The following is a 27,228-nucleotide window of genomic DNA, read 5'->3' as shown; positions in this document are numbered from 1 at the left end:
CTGGGCTGGATACGTGCAATGAAAGTTTGTGTTACTGCAGAGAATTTCTCCCTTCGGGGACTTTTTGTGCTGGTCAGAGGGGGGGCAGAAATTCTGACTTGGGGTCTGCTTCGGCCTCCTGGTGTGGGGCTTTGGGCGAAGGCTGGAGGGAAGTGCCACTGGTGGTGAAGAGCTGAGGGCCTTGTTCCAGTAGGACTGCATCATGGCCTGGAACTGGCTGACCATCTCAGCCCACTGAGTCTCCAGGCGCCGGTACCTGGCCTTGCACTCCCGCAGGTCTTCCCTCTGCTTGGAAAGCCTATGCTCGTACTCCTCAGTGAGATGCTTCTGCTGAGCCTCCTTCTCGGTCAGATCCAATTGGAACTGAGCTGTTTTGCCAACTCTTTCTCATGGTGGCTGCTTAGCTCCAACAACTACTTCCTGTTGGGGCCCTAAGGAGCCCGGGCGGGCAGGTGAGGAGTGGCAAATAGAGGCTGGCAAGGCTCCCCTCAACATGAGTGACATCGAGTTGGCCACGCCCACCCAGTCACATGACCACCTTGCCACGCCCACCTAGCTGGTCATTAGGCAGATCATATTAGTGGTCTATGGGATTTAAAATTATAAATTTAGTGGTCCCTGAGGTCTGAAAGGTTGGGGACCCTTGCTTTAGAGAACGGGAAGTTAGATTCAGTGCTTCCAATGCCTCCTTCCAGCAATACGTTCCTGGGAATCCATTATCAAACATGGAACAAGTTTCCAGCACACCTTTAATCTCAAACGAGATGCCCACACGACAGTTTTCATGACATTGCCTGTAAACACCACAGCATGATGTTTAGGTATTTCTGAGGGGATACAATTGTTCCTCTTAGACTTTCCACCAACCGTCCAAGTATTTTACATCTAAAGTTTCAAGGGATCCCCATTGCTTTCCCTTTTCCACTCGTTAACCGGAGGTCGAGCTCCCGAAGTTGGCTGAGGAAACCCGTGTTCGGGCAGACCCCTCTATGTTCTCGCACTGTCTTTAAGGCTTCCACGAGGTTCTTGTTTTCGTAGATCATCAAGAAAGCCAGCACCAGCGTTGCTGAGCGGCTTATCCCCATGGCACAGTGAACCAAGACTTTCCCTGCAAATAAGAAAGCCATAATATTATGATATATTCATACAAAGAGGCAACACAAGGTCCTCCTAGAATTATGGAAAATGTCATACATCTGTGTCACGATCCTTTTTATTTTTTTTAACATGGTCACCTCTGACAATGTCACCTGTCCTGTGCTAATAAATAATGATGACATCCGGAGAGTTATTGGAATGGTTCTGTGACTTGTTAATGCTAGTCATCCATTTAAGACTTACTAATATGTGCATTCAGCTGATGTAACTCTCATTCATAGCAGAGGACAGACTGAAAAAGCGTCAGCATTTTCTTATTCTCCTCCATTTCTTCTTACTTCTACATGTCTTCTCGTCCATACTTCATCTTCTCTTTTTCCTTCTGGTATTGTGTGGATATCTTGTATATTGAATTTATTTAATTTCCCTAACAGAGTTGGAAGGGACCGTTGAAGGCCTTGTACTCCCAACCCCCTGCTCAGGTGGGAAACCCTATACATACCACTTCAGACAAATGGTTGTCCAATCTCTTCTTAAAAATTTCCAGCATTTGAGCATTCACAACTTCTGGAGGGAAGTTGTTCCACTGATTAATTGTTCTAAGTGTCAGGAAATTTTTCCTTAATTCTAAGTTGCTTCTCTCTTTGATTAGTTTCCACCCATTGCTGCTTGTTCTACCCTCAGGTGCTTTGGAGAATAGCTTGACTCCCTCTTCTTTGTGGCAGCCCCTGAGATATTGGAACACTACTATCATGTCACCCCTGGTCCTTCTTCTCATTAAACTAGACATACCCAGTTCCTGCAACCGTTCTTCATATGTTTTAGCCTCCAGTCCCCTAATCATCTTTGTTGCTCTTCTCTGCACTCTTTCTAGAGTCTCCACATCTTTTTTACATCGTGGCGACCAAAACTGAATGCAGTATTCCAAGTGTGGCCTTAACAAGGCATTATAAAGCTCTTGCAGCTCAGACCAAAGCCAAAATCAATAGGAAGGAATTTGTGGGAGAACAAATATCTCTATACCACAAAGAAGAAGGAGTCAAGCTATTCTCCAAAGCACCTGAGGGTTGGACAAGAAGCAATGGGTGGAAACTAATCAAGAAGAGAAGCAACTTAGAACTAAGGAGAACTTTCCAGACAGTTAGAACAATTAATCAGCGGAACAACTTGCCTCCAGAAGTTGTGAATGCTCCAACACTGGAAGTTATTAAGAAGATATTGGATAACCATTGGTCTGAAATGGTATAGGGTTTCCTGCCTAAGCAGGAATAGAAGACTTCCAAAGTCCTTTCCAACTCTGTTATTCTGTTACCCTGTTTTCCCCAAAATAAGACATCCCCTGATAATAAACCCAATCAGACTTTTGAGTGCATGGCAATAAGGCCAAGTGTTTATTTCAGGGTCCAAAAAAATATAAGACAGGGTCTTATTTTGGGGGAAACACGGTATTCTGTTAAATAAGCGGTTTCAGAAAGAACAGTAGACTAGTGATTTTCAACCTGTGGTCCGTAGAGGATCACAATGTCATCACAGGATATCTGCGAAGTCTTGAAGAAATATTATGATTTAAATATTGAGTTAGGTTTTGGTGGTCTGTGGCCATAAAAGGTATTTAAAGGGAGTCCATGGTGAAGAAAAGGTTGAGAACCACCGCAGTAGACTTTATAGAAAAATAATGAAGCAGTGGAAAATAGAACTGGTGGTTGGAGTGAAAAATATGGGCTTGTCGACATTGGGAGGGGCATCTTCCCTATTCCCCTTATTATTTGTCATTGCTATGATCCCACTTCCATGACAAAACAAATCTTAGCTATCAAAGAGCAAAATAATAATAATAATAATAATAATAATAATAATAATAATAATAATAATAGTAACAAAATCCCATATTTGCTTTGCATGGATGATCGGAAGCTTTATGGAAAACCAGGAATTGAAAAACAGTCATTGACAAACATTGTAAGAATTTTTAGCACAGATATACCCTGTTTTCCCGAAAATAAGACATCCCCTGATAATAAGCCCAATCGGGCTTTTGAGCACATGCACTAAAATAAGCCTCCCCCCGAAAATAAACCCTCCCTGAAAATATTTAAATGCAGAGCTGGAAATCAGGTAAGATGGCAAAAGGAGTTCCATCTTGCTCCACGCGCCCCAAAATAATAAGACCTCCCTGAAAATAAGGCCAAGCGCTTATTTTGGGATTCAAAAAAAATATAAGACAGGTTCTTATTTTCAGCAAAACACGGTAGCAATGGAATTTGATCTAGAGAAATGTTGCTTACAGCATAGTAAAATCACAAACAAGAATGGAATTGAAATGCTAAATTGCCAGACCATCAGGTGCTATTAGGAGGAATCCTACAAGAATCTGGGTATTTTACAGTTGGGTGACATCAAGCATGGGCAAGTTAAAAATGAGATTAGTAAAAAAGACATCCAAAGAGGGAGAAAATTGCTAAAGACACAGTTGAATGGTGGGTATATGATTAAAAATCATCAATACCTGGACCATATCTGTGTTATGATATACTGTTGGAATTATTAACTGGAGAAAGTTTGGACCAAAAAGACAAGAAAATAGATGACTATTCACTATGCATTACTTCCCCATAATGATATTGGTAGATTACATCTGCCCCTCGGAAATGGAGTCTAAACTTTACTTCAGGTCAAATAACCCATTCAAGAAGAAAAACATGCATTAGTTGATTATGTAAAAGACAGCCAAGAACCAGCATTGATGCAAGCTAGAAATTGGAACTTACTAAATTTATTTATTTATTTATTTATCAAATTTCTATACCGCCCTACTCCCGAAGGACTCAGGGCGATGACAGCCAAGATAAAATATAGATAATACAAATATTAAAAGTCCCTTAAAATTATTAAATATTTTGGCCGAAACACAGATTAAAACACCCAATTTATAAGATCAAACGAATTAAAAATTTAAAAAGAGGAGAGTTAGGCCAGGCACGACGAAACGTGCGCAGGTCCGGGATCCTCCGTATCTCCGGGGGGAGCTCGTTCCAGATGGTAGGTGCCCCCACAGAGAAGGCTCTCCCCCTGGGGGCTGCCAGCTGACACTGTTTGGCCGACGGCACCCTGAGAAGCCCCTCTCTATGGGAGCGTACTGGTCGGTGAGAGGCTATTGGTAGCAGAAGGCGGTCTCGTAAATACCCCGGTCCGATGCCATGGAGTGCTCTAAAGGTGGTAACCAAAACCTTGAAGCGCACCCGGAAGACCACCGGGAGCCAGTGCAGCTGGCGCAGGAGGGGGGTCACATGGGAGCACCACGTCGCTCCCATAACCACCACAAATATACAGGAAACAAAAAGTGAATACTGAAATAATGTAATTAAAAACCCAAACAATATTAGTGGAACAATTTGCCTCCAGTGGAACGACTTGCCTCCAGAAGTCGTGAATGCGCCAACACTGGACGTTTTTAAGAAGAGTTTGGACAACCATTTGTCTGAAATGGTGGAGGACTTCCTGCTTGAACAGGGGGTTGGACTACAAGACCTCCAAGGTCCCTTCCAACTCTCTTATTCTGTTCTGTCCTGGGCCATGCTGACAAGCAAAAGCACCACACCGTCAATTTCTACAAACAATTAAGGGGAAAGAGGATAAAGATAAGATCCGACAATAGCTTACTATTGGAACATTTTAAAAAAGAGTCAAGGATTGATTTTGGCTGCACAAGAGCAAGCTTTTTGAACTACTGCAATCAAGGCCATGACTGAAAAACCATCAAATGATTCAAAGTGAAGATCGTGCAGAGAAGCAGACAAAATAGTAGATCATAGACTCAACTCCTGCCATAACATTGAATGAATGCAGAAACTGATTATAAACATCAATATAACAAAGTCACCAAATGATTCACCGGAACATCGGTAAAAATGATACATAGACCAGTAATGAAAAATTAGTGGGAGCATATAGTAGAATGAGTAGTCAAAAACGAGTAGGTTAAAATATTGTGGGATTTCCAAATACAGAATGGATAAGTCTTGGCCATGTTTAACTGTGGTTGAAAAGAAGAAAGGGTGGCTAATTTATGTGGCAATACCAGAGGATTGTATATAAGGGACAAGGTGGCTCAGTAGCTAAGAAGCTGAGCTTGTCGATCAAAAGGTCGGCAGTTCGTCGGTTCAAATCCTTAGTGCCGCGTAATGGGGTAAGCTTCTGTTACTGTCCCAGCTTCTGCCAACCTAGCAGTTCGAAAGCACGTAAAAAATGCAAGTAGAAAAATAGGGACCACCTTTGGTGGGAAGGTAACAGCGTTCCGTGAGCCTTTGGCGTTGAGTCATGCCAGCCACATGACCACGGAGACATCTTCGGACAGAGCTGGCTCTTCAGCTTTGAAACCGAGATGAACACTGTCCCCTAGAGTCGGGAATGACTAGCACATACGTGCGAGGGGAACCTTTACCTTACCAGAGGATAGCAGAATAGAAGACAAAGAGTTGGAGAAGAACATAAAGTATCAAGAGCTGAAAATTTTAATTGAAAGATTATGGGGCCTTTGTGGTTCCAATGATTATAGGAACCTTGGACGGTACTTAGAAAATCTGCACATTGACAAATTTCTACCTGTTAATTGCAAAAGTCCCGCATCTATATTACGCTGATCCTTGCAACATCCTAGGTTCTTGGGAATAATTCAAAGTGTGTGAAGGCCAACAGCAGCTTAAAGAACCAACAGCTGTATCTTCACGTTGTTGGTGAAAAGATAATTATTATTCCTGGAAGAACTGGCTTTGAGGTCAGCTCCCTGCCTAGGACTGGGGCAGGAGTCAGAGTGAAGGTAATAAACAATACAGCAAAGAAACAAGGCCAACAAAAACTGAATTATTCAGAGCAAGTTCCTGGGAAATGAATTGCTGTCTTCAGAGTTCTCCTGGAGACAGAAATGATTGATAGACAAGAAATTTTATGTTTTTAAAAGCTATGTTGAATGTGCAGGAATGACGATAGAAGCTCGCGCATAAGCAGATAATTAATTTTTAATATTTGAGCTTCTTTCTGTGCAAATATGCATGTTCCCAGGCAATAAATTAAAGCAAACAAACAAGCATAGCAGAAATTGAGCCTGCGACTTCAAGGCTATTAATTGTAAAACTGCACATCTTTTTAACTCTTCCGGGTCCTTTTGGTACTGCTGGTGTTGCAGTAAGTATTGGTGTATGTTGTAAATCCAGTGGGGTCAGGGGTGGGCTTCAAAAATTTTAGCAAGGGGTTCTCTACCCGGTTGCTGGGTAGGCATGGCCATGGTGGGCGTGGCCTAGTCAGCCTCCTGCACCAGGGGGGAGGGTGTTTTTGCCCTCCCCAGGCTCCAGAGGCTTTCCTTGAGCCTCCGGGAAGGCAAAAAAGGCCTCCCCAGGCTCCGGAGGCCCTCTGGAGGCTGGAAACAGCCCCGTTTCCAGCCTTCTCGAACTTCCGGTAGGCCCGTTTTTTGCCCTCCCCGAGCCTCCGTGCACGCCCTGCACCTACCTGCATCCAAAATGGGCCACGTGGGGACTCCTGGGAGGGGCAGAGTGGGTGGGGCCAGCCAGGAGGGGCAGGGTGAGTGGGGCCAGCCAGGCCAGCCACGTGGGGATTCTCTGAACTGCACAGAATCTTAGCTAGAGGTTCTCCCGAACCCCCAGAAGCCCACCCCTGAGTGGGGTCATGTGTTGTACTCGTTGCATCTGTTGCATCTGCACCATCACAATGTCATAGTCCCATCGGAGCCCGGTTTGGAGGAGGAGGAGGAGGAGGAGGAGGAGGAGGAGGAGGAGTTGGAGTTGGAACCAGGACTGTCTAACAGGGATGGCACATCTCCCTTGGCATGTTTGGAGAGGCCAGGGGCTGAGGACGATGCTGTCTCAGACCCCTCAGGCATTGCGGGAGGTGGTCAATTGGATGGAGAGCTGCCTGCCTACACAGACACAGGGGAGGATCAGCTGATGACAGTACACAGACACAGGGGAGGATAGCTGATGACAGGCGGTGGATCCAGAGGTGGGCTTCACATAATTTAACAACCGGTTCGCCCCAGCACCGAAAATGTGAGTGCACACTCCCTGTTTGCTCCCTGCTCCAGTATATACAAGGGGATGGCCCTGTTAGTGTTGTATTTGTTATATGTATTTATTATTAGACATTGCACTACAGATTTGGACTGGGCATTATCCTGAAATGTAAGAAGATAGGATATGCGTGCATGTTTTGGAATGTCTGTATTTAAAATGTGTGTGGGCTGTCTCTTTCTTAACCTTTATTTATTTATTTATTTATTTTCAGCAGCTAGAGCAGGGGTCGGCAACCTTAAACACTCAAAGAGCCATTTGGACCCATTTCCCACAGAAAAGAAAACACCGGGAGCCACAAAACCCTTCCCATGCCTGAACCATTTCCTGAGAGGCCACAGAACTAGCATATGTAGTTGAATTAAACATTCTGTTTTCTTCTGAAACTTTCCTTGTCTTAGATTTATCCATGATTGGCCTACCGGAAGTCGAAAAGCTCAATAAATTGCGTGCCGGCAGGTATCACACATTGGCGGTTGTAACACATATTTTGAATGACAGGGAGCCACAGCAGAGGGATAAAAGAGCCACATGCGGCTCCAGAGCTGCGGGTTGCTGACCCCTGAGCTAGAGGCATATTTGAGTGCAAACAACCAACAAGCACACGAGGCTCACTTGGACTAATGTGAGGCAGTGGAAGAATGTAAGGGAAGCAGGGAGATGGTTCTTCTGTAGCTCCCCAGGGTAAAAACTGTGACCCCAGGAACTGAGGTTTTAGGTTCAGTGTCATCTTTGGCCATCCCAGCAAAGCTTGATGCCTGGTTTCCATTCCTATCTCATTTTCCTTGCAAGGCAAATTTTATTTCCCAAAGCTGAGAAACACGGACACCTGAACCCTCCACCTCTTGGGCATTCCTGTTTAGTTGGATCAACTAAGAATAAATTCCTCTGGAGTCTATGCGTCATGCACAGCAGCAGGAGAAGAAACTCGAGTCCTATCTATCTAAATATAGCCAAAACCAGCAAGCAAAGGAAGAGATTGATCAAGGGATAAATCCCGGCTCAGAAAAAAAAAAATGTAGGAAGACTTTTCAACTTAGAGTCAGTTTTGGATTTGATCATCTGGAATTAGGAATTAGATTTAGCACCCACGTGCTAAATCTAGCATTTTCGGTTTTAAATGGATTTGTGCACTTTTATGTCCTTCTGAAACTATGAAGGTTGACACTCAGAATGTTGGCTCAATGGCAGTCAGACTCAGACTCAAAAAATATTACACTCCAACTTGGAAAGTCTTAACTTTGGTGTGAATCAGGGGTGGGATTCCACCGGTTCAGACTGGTTCTGGTGAACCGGATGCTAATTTTACATCTGGTTCGCCAAACCGGTAGTTGCAAGGACTGGCTGGCCCCGCCCCGCCCACCCCACCCTGCCCTTTCCAGAAGTCTCCACACAGACTTTTTGGATGCGAGGTAAATTCAGGGCCCGCGCAGAGGCTCTAGGCGGACAAAAAACGGCCCCACCGGAAGTACTGGACATCCAGAAATGGGCCCATTTCCAGTCTCCGGAGGGCCTCCGGAGCCAGGGGGAGGCTGTTTTCGCCCTGCCGAAGGCTCAAGGAAAGCCTCTGGAGCCTGGCGAGGATGAAAAATGGGCCTAGCAGAAGAAATGGGCCCATTTCCGGCCTCCAGAGAGCCTCCAGAGCCCGGGTGAAGCCGTTTTCACCCTCCTGGAGTCTTGAGGAAAGCCTCCGGAGCCTGGGTAGGGCGAAAAGGCCTCCCCCACCCCACCATGGTGCAGGAGGCTGAGTTGGCCACACCCCATGGCCATGCCCACCCAGCAACTGGGCAGAGAAACCGGTTGCTAAAAAATTTTAATCCCACTCCTGATGCGAATGCCTCACTTTGGCAAATGAAGATTTTCCCAAACTAATCCAACAGCTCTAACGTAAAGGAGGAACCCTCTGGCTTTGACCAAAATGCTCAGTTCCGCTTCCCTGCCCTAAAGGAGAACCAGGACACCTAGTTGAGCCTCTCTTGACCCTCTCTGCATTTTTTCATCTCTTAAATTTCCACTGGTTCCACCCCCCAGAAAAATGTAGGCCGTAGGTGAGCATTCAACTGAGGAAAAAATCAGTCATGCCAGCCACATGACCACAGAGACGTCTTCAGACGGCGCTGGCTCTTCATTTTAGAAACAGAGATGAGCACCACCCCCTAGAGTCGGGAACGACTAGCACATATGTGCAAGGGGAACCTTTACCTTTAAGGTCCATCCACCGACATGATAAGGCAATACTAGCTAGATGTTGGATGGAAAATGGTTACCAGGACACCCAAGGAGATGCAGTCCACTCTGTTTACCTCTGGGTGAGTTCAGCGCTGCCCTGATGTATTTAGCAGTTGGGTAGAAGTAAATGCTGAGATCAAACTTTGGATCATCGTCTGCTTCCACCCCATAGTAATCAACCGGCAGGTCTCGGTAGAACTTGGCTCCCGTATCGATGTGGAATCTTCCCGCGGCAGCATTCACAATGTGGGTGATACCCATCCGGCGCAGCTGCTCTATGTTCCGGGCTATGTACCTGCAAACGAGATTGCCTGGGTTAATTTTATGATTCTACAGCTCTCCTCACCTTGGAGAGGAGTTAAGTGTTCATGGATACACTAAAAGAGGCCAATTGACTTAGTTAACTAAATACAGGGGCTCAATTTTAATCCCAAAGGGACTCTGCCCTGTTTACTGCACCAGTTAACTCTGTAAGGGAACATATCGGGTGAAATCCAGCAGGTTCTGACAGGTTCTAGAGAACTGGTAGCGGAAATTTTGAGTAGTTTGGAGAACCAGCAACGGAAAATTTGAGTAGTTTGGAGAACTGGTAGCGGAAATTTTGAGCAGTTCAGAGAACCGGTAGTGGAAATTTTGAGTAGTTCAGAGAACCGGCAAATACCACCTCTGGCTGGCCCCAGAGTGGGGTGGGAATGGAGATTTTGCAATATCCTTCCCCCAGGAATGGGGAGGGAATGGGGATTTTGCAGTCTCCTTCCCCCAGGAGTGGGGAGGGAATGGAGATTTTGCAATATCATTCCCCAGAAGTGGGGAGGGAATGGAGATTTTGCAGTATCCTTCCCCCAGAAGTGGGGAGGGAATGGAGATTTCCTTCCCCTGCCATGCCCACCAAGCCACGCCCACAGAATCGGTAGTAAATAAAATTGGATTTCACCACTGGAACATATATATATTTGGGGTCCTTGGTGGTCCCTGGTTGCTTGGTTGATTTCTTGCAGATGTTTCATTACCCAACTAGGTAACATCCTACCCACCTAGCACTGATGATGATACCTGGCTGGGTAATGAAATGTCTGCAATAAAATAATGAAGCTCAGAGGGCACCAAGGATGCCACTGTTCAATCCTGAGCCACAAATATTCTCTTTTAGGGGAACACACCTTCACACACACATAGATGGTAGCATGTAAATGCTGAGCTTTTGATGGTATGATTGCAGTTCACCTCTTTACTTTTTTAAATCTCCTAGTTTCTAAGTAGTGCAATTAAAACCTGTCAAGTCTGTTTTAGAAGAGAAAACGATAAAGTAAAAGCATTCTATATATAAATAAAACACTTTTTAAAACACAAAAGCATGTATTCCAAGTATTGTGTAGAAATGTATCTAACAAAACCTTTCTTTCTTTCTTTCTTTCTTTCTCCTTCCTTCCTTCCTTCCCTCCCTCCCTCTCCCTCTCCCCTCCTCTTCTCTTCTCCTCTCTTCTCTGTTCTGTCTCCTCACCCTCCCCTCCCCTCCCCTTCTCTTCTCTTCTCTTCTCTTCTCTTCTCTTCTCTTCTCTTCTCTTCTCTTCTCTTCTCTTCTCTTCTCTTCTCTTCTCTTCTCCTCTCCTCTCCTCTCCTCTCCTCTCCTCTCCTCTCCTCTCCTCTGTCTCTTCTCCTCACCCTTCCCCTCCTTCTCTTCTCTTCTCTTCTCTTCTCTTCTCTTCTCTTCTCTTCTCTTCTCTTCTCTTCTCTTCTCTTCTCTTCTCTTCTCTTCTCTTCTCCTCTCCTCTCCTCTCCTCTCCTCTCCTCTGTCTCCTCTCCTTTCCTCTCCCCTCCCCTCCCCTCCTCCTCCTTGTCTCTTCTCTTCTCTTCTCTTCTCTTCTCTTCTCTTCTCTTCTCTTCTCTTCTCTTCTCTTCTCTTCTCTTCTCCCCTCCCTTCCCCTCCCCTCCCCTCCCCTCCTCCCTTCCCTTCCCTCCCCTTCCCCTTCCCCTCTCCTCTCCTCTCCTCTCCTCTCCTCTTTCACCATTTGGAGAAGAGAAGCAGGATTCGGGAATAGTGTTCAGTGATGAGAGATTATATCTTATTTCATTGTTCCATTTTCAAGAGCTAAACAGGCTGTGCTTTAGGCACCAGGCTTTTAAATAACCACTCAGCATGGTGCCGGAAAGTCTCGGGTGTTTGTATTGCTTTATTTATTGATCCATTTGCTTAAATGCTATAATCTGGTTTTCAGATGAATGGAGTACAATAAAATCACAATAAGACCAGGGGCACAATGCATAGAAGCACTAATCAAGACCCGCCTAAAAGCAGTCAAAGGATTCCTTCCCTTTTATCCGTCTGGGCTGCAATGACCTAGATGGGGGCAGGAAAGAGCTAAGCATTTTCTGCATCTCCTTTGCTGCAAACTAATGATTCTTTGAAGGTTTGCAGCCCTATTGAATTTATGGGAAGGGAGCCCAAAGAAAAGCTGAGGAGAAACAAAAGTTTGTAAAAGCACCTCGAAAATTTTAGAGAATTTTCGTATTGTGCAGAGCGTGGTGCTTGTGCAGGGGGTTGGACTACATGACCTCTGAGGTCCCTTCCATCTCTTATTAACAGAACAACAGAATTGGAAGGGGCCTCAGAGGTCTTCTAGTCCAACCCTCCGCGCCCGATTTTGGGCCTAGCAAGCTTCCCTGAACCCTCCGGAGGTCGGAAACGGCCCAATTCCAGACTTCCGGTAGGCCTGTTTTTCGCCCTCCCCAGGTCCCAACCTGTGGCACGTGTGCCATAGGTTTGCCATCATGGCCCTATACCATTTCAGACAAATGGTTGTCCTATCTTTCTAAAGAACTATACAGATAGCAATAGCACTTAGACTTATATACTGCTTCACAGTGCTTTACAGCTCCCTCTAAGCAGTTTACAGAGTCGGCCTATTGCCCTCAACAATCTGGGTCCTCATTTTATCCACCTCGGAAGGATGAAAGGCTGAGTCAACCTTGAGCCTGGTGAGATTCGATCTGCCAAATTGCAGTCAGCCGGCAGTCAGCAGAAATAGCCTTCAGTACTGCATTCTAACCACTGTGCCCCCATGGCTCAAGATAGTTCCTTGACTAACAATCATTCATTTAGCAACCATTCAAATTTACAGGGGCATTTAAATATGTCAAACCTAGTTCTTGGAGAATCCTCATTCTCCACGTGTTTCCTAATTTTTATCATCTGTAGTGCTTAACTGGACCAGAAGAAAGAAGCTGCCCTGAAAATGTGAGATGGAGCTCACTATCCTTGCTGTCTTTAAAAACCTGGACCAAACATACAAACAGCCTCTGTGGTCATCCTTACTTATTTAACGAACAGAGCAAGGGAACACTAATTTTTATATCTCTGTGTTTAGGTCAACAAGTACTCTGAGCCATGGATAATTTCTACAGCAGATATTATTGTAGTCATGCATTTATAATGTAGACTTTAAAAAGAAACGATCTGCAAAGCAAAGGTTGTATTATTTTTCCAGCTTTTGGACAAGAATTTCTTTTATTTACTGGAATTTGTCAAACAAAAATGAGAACAAGAATAGGGGAATAAAAGTACAATGACAGGGACGGTAGGCATGTTAGTGCACTTATGCATGCCCTTTCTACGGACCACTTAAGCATGATGTAAGGTCCACGGAAGTCAATTTGTGAGTGAAACAGTGAAACAGTGAAAATTTGTAGCTGAGACAACTGAATCTGGTAGGGTACTCCAGACTATGACAACTCTATTACAAGAATCGTATTTTTTACAGTCAAATTTGGGAACTTGTACCTCCTGGTCTCGTTCAGTTTAACCTGTCTTTTACAAGCAGTCCTCCTTACGAAAAATAACTGGGACCAAAATCTTGGTTGCTAAAAATGCATTAAGGGTGTCGCACCCAGTTTTATGACCAATTTTTTTTTTTTTTTTTGCAACTGTCGTAAATATACGAGTCTACTGGTTGCCAAGGGCCCAAATTTTGGATCGTATGACTGCGGGGGTGTTGCGATGGTCATAAGTACTGTTAGGATATGGTTTGAGCCTAACAAGTTGTCCAGGCAATATATGTGTACCATAACTTTAATCTGAATATGTATTGTATGACTTTAAAGTTTTCCTGCTGATTCATTGTAATGCTGAGTCATGCTGTAATTAGATAATTACTGATTGTGAACGTATTTAAGTAAGGTACTGTAACGTATTCAGTTGATGATATGATATGAAAAGCTACCATTGTGTGTGGAGTTGCTATCCATTGTGCTATCATCGTTGGATGTATCTGCTACCATCGTGGTTTGTGAACCAGAGTGAGTTTGTTATTCTAACCAACTACTGTTTGTGTGGTAAGAAGATATCTGTAACTTCGGACTGATTTAACTGGAAAAGACTTGGAATTTGTTTAAAGACTATGAGATTGTTTTTCCACTATAAAGTAAGCTTTTGATAAACCAGTTTGCTTATCTCTTATTGCTCTCAGCAACGTTTCTCTGTGCACCTACTCTGCTGGTTGGTAACACAACAACAATACCCTTAACAAGTACGACATTTTTTTCACCACCGTCATATGTTTGAACGGCTGTTAAGCGAATGGTCGTAAGTCAAAGATTACCTGTATAATGATTGGCCAATAAGATCCAATAATAGTTATATGATACAATACAGGTCGTCCTTGACTTACAACAGTTCATTTAGTGACCATTCAATGTTACAGAGGGACTGGGAAAAGTGACTTAGGAGCGTTTTTCACAGTTACGACCTTTGAAGCATCCTCATGGTCACGTGATCAAAATCCAGATGCTTGGCGACTGGTTCATACTTATGACCGTTGTTATGTCCCAAGGTCACGTGATCCCCTTTTGCGACCTTCTGACAAGCAAAGTCGATGGGGAAGCCAGATTCCTTTAACAACCAGCTTACTAACATATCAACAGCCGTGATTCACTTAACAACCGTGGCGAGGAAGGTCGTAAAAACGGGGCAAAACTCACTTAGCAAATGCCTCACTTAACAACAGAAATTTGGGGCTCCGTTGTGTAAGTCGAGGACTACCTGTAAAATAGTAGTCAAAAGTAAACCTGGTTAAGGAGGATGGGGCTTAATTCAGGGGTGAAATCTACTTTACTTACCTTCCTTCCCTACCGGTTTGGTAGTGCGCGCCATTGTCATGTCTGATTTTTGACCCTTTGCTCATGCACAGAAAGCTTTGCGCATGCGCAGAGGGTTAAAACCAGGAAGTAATGACGTCCAGGTGGGTGGGCGGAGCTTCATGCTGCTGCCGCTACCAGTTCGCTGAACCATGCGCCGCTGGCACTACTGGCTCATGTGAGCCGGAGAGAACCGGCAGGATTTCACCACTGGCTTAATTCCAAGTAAGAAGGCTAAGATGGCCGCCTTGCTTTTCCGTCTTCCCTTTTCTTCCCTTCTCTAACAGGAGAACTGCAATAATTTTCAAGATAAGCCATAAAAACTCATTTGCTTACAAATCTCCAATATAAAGGTTAGGCCAGACTTCGTTGACATTTCCCCGGCAAGGAACTGGGGTCCATAACATGCGTTGCAACTCCCCCATTTCTGGAGTTTGATAGCTTTGATGACTGCTCATGGAGCGACCGGACGTTCTTTGCAGCCTGGGGCGTCTCAAGTCGTCTGCGTTTAGCGAATACCAGGACATTCTGAAAGAGACTGGAAAGAACAGATCCTGCGTGGATTTACGGCAATCAGGGTGAAACAAAGTGAGTCAATGCAAGACATAAAAAAGTAGAAGACAAGAGAGGGAATTGGCTTTGGGGACAGGTGTACAGACTTTCTGGTTGCAAGACTTCAGCAAGATTTGCAAGTTTCTTCTCGCTTTGAAGGGAGTGGGAGATGCTTAATGACAGACCTTCTTTGTGGCAGGACCCCCCCCCCCATTGTGCTGCTCCTTAACCCCAAAGGTCAATGAAGCTCCTTCTCTCATGGTTGTTAGGAGATTTTATTTCACCAGACTTTCAATCATAACTTTTACTATTGTTATTTATTTCTAGCTCACCTTTATTATTATTTTTAAATAACTCAGAGTGGTAACACTCCTTTCTCCTCCTATTCTCTCCACAGCAACAACCCTGTGAGTTCAGTTGGGTTAAGACAGAGCAATTTGTCTAGAGCCATCAAGCCAGTTTTCATGCCTAAGGCGGGACTAGAACTCACTGTCTCCTGGCGATTGGCCCAAAGTCACCCAGCTGGTTTTCATGCCTAAGGCAGGACTAGAACTCACTGTCTCCTGGTGATTGGTCCAAAGTCACCCAGCTGGCTTTCATGCCTAAGGCGAGACTAGAACTCACTGTCTCCTGGTGATTGGCCCAAAGTCACCCAGCTGGTTTTCATGCCTAAGGCAGGACTAGAACTCACTGTCTTCTAGTAATTGGTCCAATGTTACCCAGCTGGTTTTCCTACCTAAGGTGGGACTAGAACTGATGGTCTCCTCATTTGTAGTCTGATGCCTTCACCACTAAACCAAACTGGCCCTCTATGTTATGTTTCCTTGGCCTCCAACTTGGGGAGATTATGATTGCTGATTTATTATTAGTGGTTTTATTATTTGGATGTTTATTATTGCTGCATTTATATTAGCTTCTTGTAACCTACCAAGAGCATCATGTGTTGGACAGGCTATGAAAAATGAAAAATCAACAAAATTTAAAAAATAAATAAAGACAAGAGTTTCGTTTCTTTGTAGTCTTTCTCACTGTTGTGGAATCTGGACATACCTAAAAAATACACTACATTTTGTTTAAGTTGTGTTCTGGGTCATCCATTCTAAGAATTCAAAAGATAGAATATAAAATAACAGGGTTGGAAGAGACCTTCGAAGTCTTCTTGTCCAACCTCCTGATCAAGCATATTCCATTCCTATACCATTCAAGACAAATGCCTGTACAATCTCCTCTTGAAAACCAGCAGTGATGGAGAACTCATACAGAGTACGTTTTAGGTACATTGTTATCAAATATCTTTAAATGCCTTCAGAGTTTAAATATTTTACTCCGTTGTGTATTACTAGGAATTCTCTTTTAATTATAATCTTTAATTCTATCTGGCTGCCTCTAGTAACCAGCCTTCAAGGTTTTCCCTTATCATGTTTTTCTGTCATCCAGAACATTTTCCCAAGAAGATATTGTTTTTTTACATTTAAACTCAAGTCTTTATAGATTTCAATAAGATATTAAAGAAACCACAGGGAATATTCTTATAACTTGCCAAATTTTTGTTTCCAGTCAATCTGGCTTCTCAGACCATTTAAAAGCTTTCCAAAATCAACATTCTAATCACCCTTTTCCTGCTTAATTGCAAATAAAAAAGTTTTAAACTTACATAAACTTTCTTTGAAGGAAAATCAGCCACTGTAATAAAACTTACTTTTCTGACCTTCTTCATACTAAATGGAAGTATGACACTTTAAAGGACCATTATATTAATCAAAGCTTTTCTGTAATGTGTTGAAGAGATGTAATTAAATTAGTACATGTTACAAACCTCAGTTGAAATTTCTTCAGGAAACTAGAAAAATTGCATAATTATCTCCGGGCAATTGATAAAAATGATGCAGCATCAAAAATTAATTCCACTTTTTTAATTTGTTAGTGTTAGAATTACTTTAGCAAAATGCTGGAAATATATTTCTTTAGGATAATTAACTAATTAATTAACAAATAATCGTGAGTAACCCTTTAAAATGGATGAAATTAAATACATTTCCCAACTGTGCATTTTTAATGCCTGCTCCCCAGGGTTGGGATTCAGCTAGTTCAGACCAGTTCAGGCGAACCAGATGTTAATTTTAATTTGGTTTGCTGAACTGGTAGTTGCAAGGACTGGCTGACCCCGCTCACCTGCCCCTCCCCTCCCAGGAATCTCCACGTGGCCCATTTTGGATGTCAGGTAAGTGCAGGGCCCATGCAGAGGTGCTGGGAGGGCGAAAAACAGTACCGGAAGTCCAGAAACGGGCCTGTTTCCGGCATCCGGAAGGCCTCTAGATCCTGGGGGAGGCTGTTTGCACCCTTCCGGAGGCTTTAGAAAAGCCTTTGGAGCCTGGGGAGGGCAAAAAATGGGCCTACTGGAAGTACCAGAAGTCTGGAAACGGGCCCATTTTCAGCCTACGGAGGGCTTCTGGAGCCCAGGGAAGGCCATTTTCGTCCTCCCGGAGGCTCAAGAAAAGCCTCCGGAGCCTGGGGAGGGTGAAAATGCTTCCCACCATGGCGCAGGAAGCTGACTAGGCCATGCCCCCATGGCGATACCCACCAAGCAATTGGACAGAGAACTGGCTGCTAAATTTTTCCAATCCCACCCCTGCTGCTCCCTCTGAATTTATTATATTTTCAATATTTTGTTGATGCACTATGTTAAACCAACAATAAAAATAATCATAATAAATTGCACCTTTTTTTATGGACTGTTTGTCTTTGCTGTTGGATTCACCTGCTGTGAAACTAAATTTCCGTTAAAAACTCTCAAAATTCTTAACTCTGATCACTCCTTGGAAATTCTCTAAAACCTTTTTTGGGCATGAAGGTTAAGAACAAGCATACAATAGGCTATTGTATGCACAAAAATGGAAGGGCACTTCAATTCCTACCATGGACGAATGGTTGCAGAAGTTGATGGAGTTGGCTGAAATGGCAAAATTGACTATTTTGATGAGAAAAGAATATAAGTACTTTTGTTTCCACATGGAGACCACTTCTGAACTTCATGCTTGAGGTGGAAAAGAGGGAAATTTTGATTTTGGGTTTTACCGATTAGATTGATAGATCTTTATAGAATGCTGAGAGGGTCTGAATTTTATACCCTCTCTGAGCTTTTGAATTTGAGCTTGTATTCTGATTGGTTGTCAGACTCCCATGGGGCCATGCAGGGGTAACTTTGTAGGTTGTATTTTTGAGTCCCAAGCTTGGTTGACTCTTGCTGGGTGATGATTTAATGAAAGGGCTTTGGGCAATTCCTACTATGACTCTGCCTGAAGGAGGTAGATCTTTGTTATGTAGAATAGACTGCCTCAGGTGTTAATGGTCCATTGACAAAGGTGATGGGGGGCTGAGTTTCTGCCTCCCTTTTAGGAGAAATATTCTGCCCTTTTAATATTTCCTAAAATATCTCATTTTCTTAGAAGAGAGGGGAGTCAGGGGTGCTATTCAGCAGATTCTGACAGGTTCTGGAGAACTGGTAGCGGAAATTTTGAGTAGTTCGGAGAACCGGCAAATACCACCTCTGGCTTGCCGCAGAGTGGGGTTGGAATGGAGATTTTGCAGTATCCTTCCCCTGGAGTGGGGTGGGAATGGAGATTTTGCAGTATCCTTCCCCTGCCATGCCCACCAAGCCACAGCACGCCCACCAAGCCACACCCACCAGAACCAGTAGTAAAAAAAATTGAATTCCACCACTGAAGTGGGTGCTAACTTCCTACAGTTGTTACTCATTACTTATATAAAATGAAATAGGCTCTGGATAATCTAAACACGTAGTAAATAATTCCAGTTTAACATTCTACAGGAGCCGCACTCGGCTGCAGAAAGCATCAAGGAGAGCCCTGGGAAATTGGAACAGATGTTTTAGAAAGGTATTTCAACTAGCTTTGATCAACTCCATTAACATATTCCTGGCTTTTTTCTTTTCTTTTCTTTTCTTTCCTTTCTTTTTTCTTTTTAGTGAAGAAAAGAAACATTGGGGTGACTTGAAGGGCAGCCTGCTTTTTAAATCATTTTTATGCAACGCTCATAGAAACACGCTGGGGCCAATCGTAACACAAATGTTGGAGAAATTATAAACTGAATTATTAGCTTGGGAAAAATCTTTTATCTCTGAAAGAGATTTTTTTTTTCCAGTCCTGCCATAACCCGGCCTATCAAATATCCAGTGAGGTTTGATAACCATCATGTTTCCTGTAGAAATGTTGAATATGTTTGTCAAATAGGTTGCTCAGATTGATTTTTGGTACAAGTGGTTTCACTTATCATAAAATAGATGAGGGAGCCTTAGCCTTTTGATGGCTGGGGGCTACATATAACATTGAAAGAGAGAGCTGGTAGCTGAAGTGACTAAGATTCTGGGATAGCCTTTGATCCTTAAAAAATACATTAAGCCTGTTCTATCGTGAAATTATCCATGAAAAAGAAAGATATATGTCCCACTTATTAGCAACTATGTCCAAAGTGACTTTTAAAAAGAAGGGGAGACGGTACAAGCCAGTAGTGGGTTTCAAATTTTTTTACTACCAGTTCTGTGGGCGTGGCATGGCTTGGTGGGCGTGGCATGGCTTGGTGCGCGTGGCAAAATCCCCATTTCCTCCCGATCAGCTGGGACTCAGGAGGCTGAGAATAGATGGGGGCGCAGCCAGTCAGAATTTTTACTACCGTGTCTCCGAACTACTCAAAATTTCCACTACTGGTTCTCCAAAACTGGTCAGAACCGGCTGAAACCCACCTCTGGTACAAACCATCCGTTCTTGTTATAGACGCGATCTGTCATTTCTGGCATATATTCGTAGACTTGTTTAATGCTTTAGTCCAGAATGTATCTAAGGATGGCTCTTGAACTGAGCTATGCTGATAATTAATTAATTAATATCAGAGGTGGTATTCAGCCGGTTCAGACCGGTTCGGGAAAATCGGTAGCGGCGACTGTGGATGGGCCCGCCGTCTATCCGCCCCGGTGTAATGCCATCCTATTTAGCCATGTTTTTGAGGCTGAGCGCATGAGCAAAGCGCATGCACAAAAGGCTGGGCGTATGTGCGGAAGGTATGTGAAACCCACCGCTGCTTAATATGTTGCTTATAAATTGAGAGGCAGTTTGCTATAATGGTTGAAGGCAGCAGACTAGAAATTGGGAGACTGGGAGTTCTAGTCCTATATGAAGAATGGTTGCAGGACAGGGGTGGATTCTAAAAATTTTTACTACCAGTTCTGTGGGCGTGGCTTATTTTGTGGGGGGGTGGCTTGATGGTCATGTGACAATTATTTAGGATTTAGCAGAGGTACTGGTCTATCAGGCTTTTAACTGCTTGCAGAGCTGTACCGATCTACCCATTTATTTTTGCAGGCACTGGTCTACCCATTTATTTTTGCAGGCATCGGTCTATTCATTTGTTTTCTTTTACACTGATCAGCTGTAGGGCGGCCCTTTGAAGCCCTCCGGCAAGAGTTTAAACAGTTTTTTTCCCTCTAGCCATGAGCTGGGACTCAGGAGGCAGCAATAGATTGGGGGTAGGGCCAAATAAAAGGTAAGAATAACGCAGGGGGTGGGGGGGCAGAACCGGTTCGGTGACGTCATATTGTCACCACTACCGGCTCAGCGGAACCGGACCGAACCGGAAGGAACCCCCCACTGTTGCAGGAACTGGGAATGTATGAGAAAATGCAGAGAAAATGCAGGGGTGACATGATAGCAGTCTTCCAATATTTAAGGGGTGTTCACAAAGAAGAGGGGTTATTCCAGGGGTGAAATTCAAAAATTTTCCCCTACCTGTTCAGTGGGCGTGGCTTGGTGGGCATGGCAGGGGAAGGATACTCAAAATCTCCATTTCCACCCCACTCCAGGGGAAGGATTCTGCAAAATCCCCATTCCCTCCCCACTCCTGGGGGAAGGATATTGCAAAATCTCCATTCCCACCCCACTCTGGGGCCAGTCAGAGGTGGTTTTTGCCAGTTCTCCGAACTACTCAAAATGTCCACTACCGGTTCTCCAGAACCTGTTAGAACCTGCTGGATTTCACCCCTGGGTTATTCTCCAAAGCACCTGAAGACAGGACAAAAAGTGATGGATGGAACTTATCAGAGAGAGATCCAATCAAGAATTAGGGAGAAATTTTCGGACAGTGAGAACAATAAACCAGTCGAATGACTTGCCTTTAGAAGTTGTGGATGCTCCATCACTGGAGGCTTTTAAAAAGAGGTTGGACAGCCATTTGTCTGAAATGGAATAGGGGTCTCCTGCTTGAGCAGGGAGTTGGATTATAAAACTTCCTAAGTCCCTTCCAACTCTGTTATTCTGGGTACCCTCGGGCCAGTCACTTTCTCTCAGCACTGGGAAGGAGGCAATGGCGAACCACCTCTGAAAAACCTTGCTCCCAAAACTTCAGGAGCTTGTCCAGGCAGACTCCAAGAATCAAACATAATTTAATGGAATTTTGTAAAAAAAACACCTGTGCATGTCCGTCCTTCCCCCCCGAAAAACAGGAACAAAAGTGGTACTTGGGAGAAGAAAAAAGAGAGGAGGTGCTGCGAGAGAGCCCATTTCTGACGTTCCTCTCCTGGGCGGCAGCAGCGTGTTCAGCTCCCCAAATCAGACTTGCCGATCTTGGCTGGCAGCGGCTCTGACCCAATCCTCGCCGGCAATGCTGCGGGCAAGAACCGGCCATGCCGATCCTGCTTCATGGCTGTGCAAACAGCTCACACGGGCCACTGCTCGGAGCTCTGGTGCCAGTACCCATCTCCCCAGGTCGACAGGGCTAAGGCTGGCAAGAGTTTGTTTGCGGACGCTCTTTGCAGCCGCCACTAAGAGAAGGGGCGTGCAAGCTAGGGTTTGCAGAAGCGGCCTCCACGAGGCCGTTCCGGGTGGATGGCAGATGCGCGTGGGGCATGTTCCCCCACCGTTCACCCCCCCACCTCACCTCCTCACCTCATGCTGTTTGCATGGGAAGCAAATTAAAAGCTGCCACGATTGCTGGAGGCAGCGGCCTGAGCGGCAACAGCGAAGCAGCTGGTCGGCGCTCCGGCACCAGTCCCCCTGCAGAAGGCCAATGTTTAGGGGGCCTCCTGGACCTCAAAAATAATAAGACCCCTCCCCCCAATAATAAGGCCAAGGACATACTTTGGGAGTCAAAAGAAAATAAGACCCTGTCTTATTTTCAGGGAAACACGATACATATTTTTAAGGCATATATTTTTTCTCCTCCTGTGTTCTGGTTGGCTACATGGAACCTGGAGAAATATTTTTGGGCGATGAGATACCCTGTAACTTGTCTTCAGAACTAGTTTCCGTTCTCTTGCTCTGTTCCTCTCCATCCCAGCACCCTTGGGCAGGTGGGAATGGGAATCATCTTGAAGGGAAACTTTCGGTTCAGGAACCGCTACGGACACCTGTCCGATTACGATTTAAGCACTGAAGCTGATTAGAATTTGACACTCTGGCTACTTTGCTGCACGAAGGAGGGAATGAGTGGACGCTTCTCAAATAGCAGTGACACAATCTACAGGCTACCCCACTAAGATCCCAGATGTCTTCCATAAATCATCACCGTGCAGCCTCTCAGCAGACAAGGAGGTAGAGGGTAACGTAATGAAGCAAAAATAATAAATCAAATTAGTACAAAGGTCATCCCACCAGAGAGGGGTCCTGAGGCTCACCCTGGCAATGCAAAATAAATATGGTGGGAAAGGGATGGAATTAGAGATGGTATTCAGCTGGTTTGGTCCGGTTTGAGCGAACTGGTAGTGGCGACCCACCTGCCCGGGCGCAATCCCATTCTATATCTTTGTGTTTTTGACACCACACGCATGCGTGGACAGTACATGCAAGTGAATTGCCGTGTTTTGTGATATTGCATGCAAGCTCGGACGGCGTGCATGCAAGTGAAGCGAGCGTGCACACATGCACGCTCGCATTTCCGGTGGTGGGTGAATCAGTTGGTACAGTATTTGAAACCCACCTCTGGATGGAATCCCACCCTGCTTCTTCTCCTGGTCCTAAATGAACCTGAGATGTGAGGGAGGAAATGGGGCTACAGAATCATAGATTCACAGGACTGGAAGGGACCCTGGAAGTCTTCTAGTCCAACTCTCTGTCCAAGGCAGGAGGACTTATATCACTCTGGACAAACGGCTGTCCAATTTTTTTTTTCTTGAAGCCTTCCCACAACTTCTGGAGGCCAGCTGTTTCACTGATTAATCACTCTTACCTGTGAGGAAACTTCTTTTTATTTCCAGATTGGATCTCCCTCTGAGGAGCTTCCACCCATGGCTTCTTATCCTGTCCTAAGGTGGCTTAAGAGGGGAAGCGACTTCATCTTGTCTTCCGGGTGGTCTTCCGGGTGCGCTTCAAAGTTTTGGTTACCACCTTTAGAGCGCTCCATGGCATCGGACCGGGGTATTTACGAGACCGCCTTCTGCTACCAATAGCCTCTCACCGACCAGTACGCTCCCATAGAGAGGGGCTTCTCAGGGTGCTGTCGGCCAAACAGTGTCGACTGGCGGCCCCCAGGGGGGAGCCTTCTCTGTGGGGGCACCTACCATCTGGAACAAACTCCCCACAGAGATACAGAGGATCCCGGACCTGCGCACGTTTCGTCGTGCTCTCAAAACTTTTTTATTTCAGCAGGCTGGCCTGGCCTAACTCTCCTCTTTTAAATTTTTAATTCGTGTGATTTTATAAATTGGGTGTTTTAATCTGTGTTTCGGCCAAAATATTTAATAATTTTAAGGGATTTTTTAAATATTTGTATTATCTGTATTTTATCTTGGCTGTTCACCGCCCTGAGTCCTTCGGGAGTAGGGCGGTATAGAAATTTGATAAATAAATAAATAAATAAATAAATAAATCTTGTTCCTTAGATATATCTGGCATTGCTCATAATGCATGGCATGGGAGGTTACTTTTGCCCACCAAAAGAAGCATTCTAGAAACATTCTAGGTAGGCGCATTCTGGGTAGAAGCATTTTGGGATGACTTATTGCCATAGGAGAGAAACCCATGCCCACCCTTCCCACCCCAGCATTCAGGCCCTACTAGTGGTGGTATTCAGCCGGTTCTATCCGGTTCAGGTGAACCGGTAGGGGCGATTGCGGGATGCCCCGCCCAACCGCACGGACGTCACAACATTTTCACGTTTTCAAGGCTCTGCGTATGCACAGAGGGCCTGTTGCATGCGCAGAAGATGGCGTGGGTGAGCAGAGCAAGTGCATGCATGCACACATTTGTGAACCAGTAGGGAAGGTAAATGAATACCACCTCTGGCCCCAACCCTGATGCTCCTGTGTCCAGAAGATAGCGGTACTCTGGAAATAGTAGGAGAAATCACTCTAGAACAGTGGGTCTCAACCTTCCTAATGCCGTGACCCTTTAATACAGTTCCTCATGTTGTGGTGACGTTCAACCATAAAATTATTCCATTGACCATTGAAAATATGTGTTTTCGGATGGTCTTAGGTGACCCCTGTGAAAGGGTCATTCGGCCCCCAAAGGGGTCCCGACCCACAGGTTGAGAACCACTGCTCTAGAAGGAGGACAGGACAGCTTCAAAGGAAGTGTGAAGGGAAATGCAGAGATGGAGGAGGGGAAGACTACCTTGTTGAGCAACAGAGAGGGACACAAGAGGAAGGGTGTGTGTGTACAGTCTGTCCCAAAAGAAAGAGTCAGGTAGAGCATTGAAACAAGTTGTGCCCATGAACTGGACATGGCTGGTCTAGTGAAGAGAAGGACCAGGGGAGACATGATAGCAGTGTTGCAATATTTGAGGGGCTGCCACAGAGAGGAGGCGGTCAAGCTGTTTTCCAAAGCACCTGAAGGCCAGACAAGGAATAATGGATGGAAACTGACCAAGGAGAGATTCAACCTAGAAATGAGGAGGAACTTTCTGATGGTGAGAACAATCAACCCATGGAACAGAAGCTGCCTTCGGATGTTGTGGGAACTTCATCACTTGAGACTTTCAAGAAGAGACTGGACTGCCATTTGTCAGAAATGGTGTAGGGTCTCCTGCTTGAGCGGGGGGTTGGACTAGATGACCTACAAGGTCCCTTCTAACTCTGTTAATCTGTTAAACACACAGACAGCAGAGCCTGTGACTTCCCAAGGCATATCTCTGACAAGTAAGAGCTGGATCCTGAAAGTTCAAGTTCTCAGGCATGCAGACAGTTCAGACAATCATTCCTAGTCCCTGAACCACCACTTCCTTCAGTTCTTTATTCTTAAAAATTATCAAAACTGATGGTATGACGCCTTTGTCCTTAATATGGAGATTGCACAATATGAAGAAATGTTCTTGGAATTTGTTAGTTTACATACAATACTAAGCCAGCCCTAGAAGTCTGCCTGCTTAAGACAAAGATGGAGGGTACTTCCCCCAGAATCCCAACTTCCCCTGTCCTTCAAAGCATCTTGAAGATGACTCACAATCACCTTCAAGCTTGATCATCTTGAATTGAATAGAATAGAATAACAGAGTTGGAAGGGACCTTGGAGGTCTTCTAGTCCAACCCCCTGTTTAGGCAGGAAACCCTACACCACTTCAGACAAACGGTTGTCCAACATCTTCTTAAAAACTCCCAGTGTTGGAGCATTCACAACTTCTGGAGGCAAGTTGTTCCACTGATTAATTGTTCTCACTGTCAGGAAATTTCTCCTTAGTTCTAAGTTGCTTCTCTCCTTGATGAGTTTCCATCATTGCTTCTTGTCCTACCCTCAGGTGCTTTGGAGAATAGCTTGACTCCCTATTCTTTATGGCAGCCCCTGAGATATTGGAACACTGCTATCATGTCTGCCCTAGTCCTTCTTTTCATTAAACTAGACATACCCAGTTCCTGCAACCATTCTTCATATGTTTTAGCCTCCAGTCCCCTAATCATCTTTGTTGCTCTTCTCTGCACTCTTTCTAAAGTCTCAACATCTTATTGGGAGAACAAGAAACAAGAGAACCTTGTTTAAGCAAAGGAACCATTTAACCTTTGCCCCATCGTGAGTTTCCAGAGATCCCGGAGTAACAAAAGTCCCTTCCCTTCTATACTCCATGCAAGTGGAGGGAAATAGTGTAAACTGCTTGCATAGGCAGCTCTCCCATGTGCAGACTGATTTCACATCATGCACATTTGTCCAGTTGTATATAAAATCCAGGCAGTTCCAATAGGGAGGTGATTTTTTAAAAAACCATCCTGCCACCTTTCTCCTTAAAAGACCTGCCTACGTAACCTTTCTCCCCAGGTAGCCAGCAAATGTTCAACAAGCTCCATTGGTTTTCAGAGACAATGCTCATGTACTGCTAGTCACAAATACATCACTGCGGAGCCCGGAATAAATCGACCCAGCTGTCAAACACAGACAATGTCATAAGAGAGGTCAGGAACTGAATCTGGCAAAGTGCGAAGACCTCCTGCGGATGGACCTAACATGATACTCTCCCTCTCCTGTTCCTGTAAAGGTTGTGATTCTACAACATCAATGATGGGAAGGCTTCAGCCTGGACTGCCAGAGCTATCAGATCCGGCTTAGAGAAGGAAAGGCATTCAACTTTTTCCCTAGATGGACTAGATGGACCTGGATTTCCCTAGATGGACTTGGAGATGCAAAATTAATCATTCCGTTCCTGGAACTGTATAAGGAGATCCCTCCTTAAATACATATCGTTAAGCTCCTCTGGGTCATCTGCCGTACTTAGGTGGCATTTCTGCCTGGATCCTCCTCTCCCCCACCTACTCAGAGGGACCTATATCATCCCTATCACCAAGGACAGCTTGGTGAGCAGGAACTGGCAGGAACCGAGCCAACTCTTTCGGCGTGCCCCTAATAAGCAGAAAAACACAGCAGGCAATCACAGTTGTCGTTCAGCTGTTGGGGGGAAAAGACGCCACTCTCTACCCCATGCGTGCACCCACCTTAGGCAAATATCAGTTTGTCAACAAGCTCGAAAGTACTTGCCTTTTGGGGGGGTCCAACTTCTCCGGCTGCTTGGGACGGTTTTAGATCATGACATTCTTCTGGCGTTGTCCTTCTGGGCTGCTGGTTACACAACAGCTTCCTTGCCCTGTTAGCTGCATGTGGTTGAGTCAATGGCTATTTTTAATGGCGTTAATTATAAACCATGGTCTCTGTGT

The 27,228-nt window shown here is 44.8% G+C and overlaps 1 protein-coding gene across 1 annotated transcript; it reads right to left on the bottom strand.

Annotated features, from left to right (window-relative positions):
• Nucleotides 1-732: 732 nt before the first annotated feature.
• Nucleotides 733-27,228, bottom strand: LOC139318391 (dual specificity protein phosphatase 13B-like). Its single transcript, XM_070945816.1, has 4 exons — nucleotides 27,053-27,228; nucleotides 14,874-15,075; nucleotides 9,482-9,702; nucleotides 733-1,108 (listed from the first exon to the last, which is right to left on the bottom strand). The coding sequence occupies exons 2-4, from the start codon at nucleotides 15,062-15,064 to the stop codon at nucleotides 894-896; spliced, it is 627 nt and encodes a 208-aa protein (XP_070801917.1). The 5' UTR covers nucleotides 15,065-15,075; nucleotides 27,053-27,228; the 3' UTR covers nucleotides 733-893.

The sequence above is a fragment of the Pituophis catenifer genome, unplaced genomic scaffold (genome assembly GCF_029215685.1).
Source record: "Pituophis catenifer annectens isolate HBS135680 unplaced genomic scaffold, rPitCat1.0.hap2 SCAF_6, whole genome shotgun sequence".
In the NCBI taxonomy this organism is placed as follows: domain Eukaryota; kingdom Metazoa; phylum Chordata; class Lepidosauria; order Squamata; family Colubridae; genus Pituophis; species Pituophis catenifer.
Note: the sequence above shows the minus strand (reverse complement) of the source record. Positions and strands in the feature narration are given on the sequence as shown.

Excerpts from the sequence above, each read along its gene's own strand:
- LOC139318391 (XM_070945816.1), bottom strand. The coding sequence starts at position 15,064 with ATGTCCTGGTATTCGCTAAACGCAGACGACTTGAGACGCCCCAGGCTG. Across the intron at positions 9,703-14,873 it reads AACCTTTATATTGGAGATTT|GTACATAGCCCGGAACATAG; the intron begins GTAAGCAAATGA and ends TCTCGTTTGCAG. Across the intron at positions 1,109-9,481 it reads AGCGCTGAACTCACCCAGAG|GGAAAGTCTTGGTTCACTGT; the intron begins GTAAACAGAGTG and ends TCTTATTTGCAG.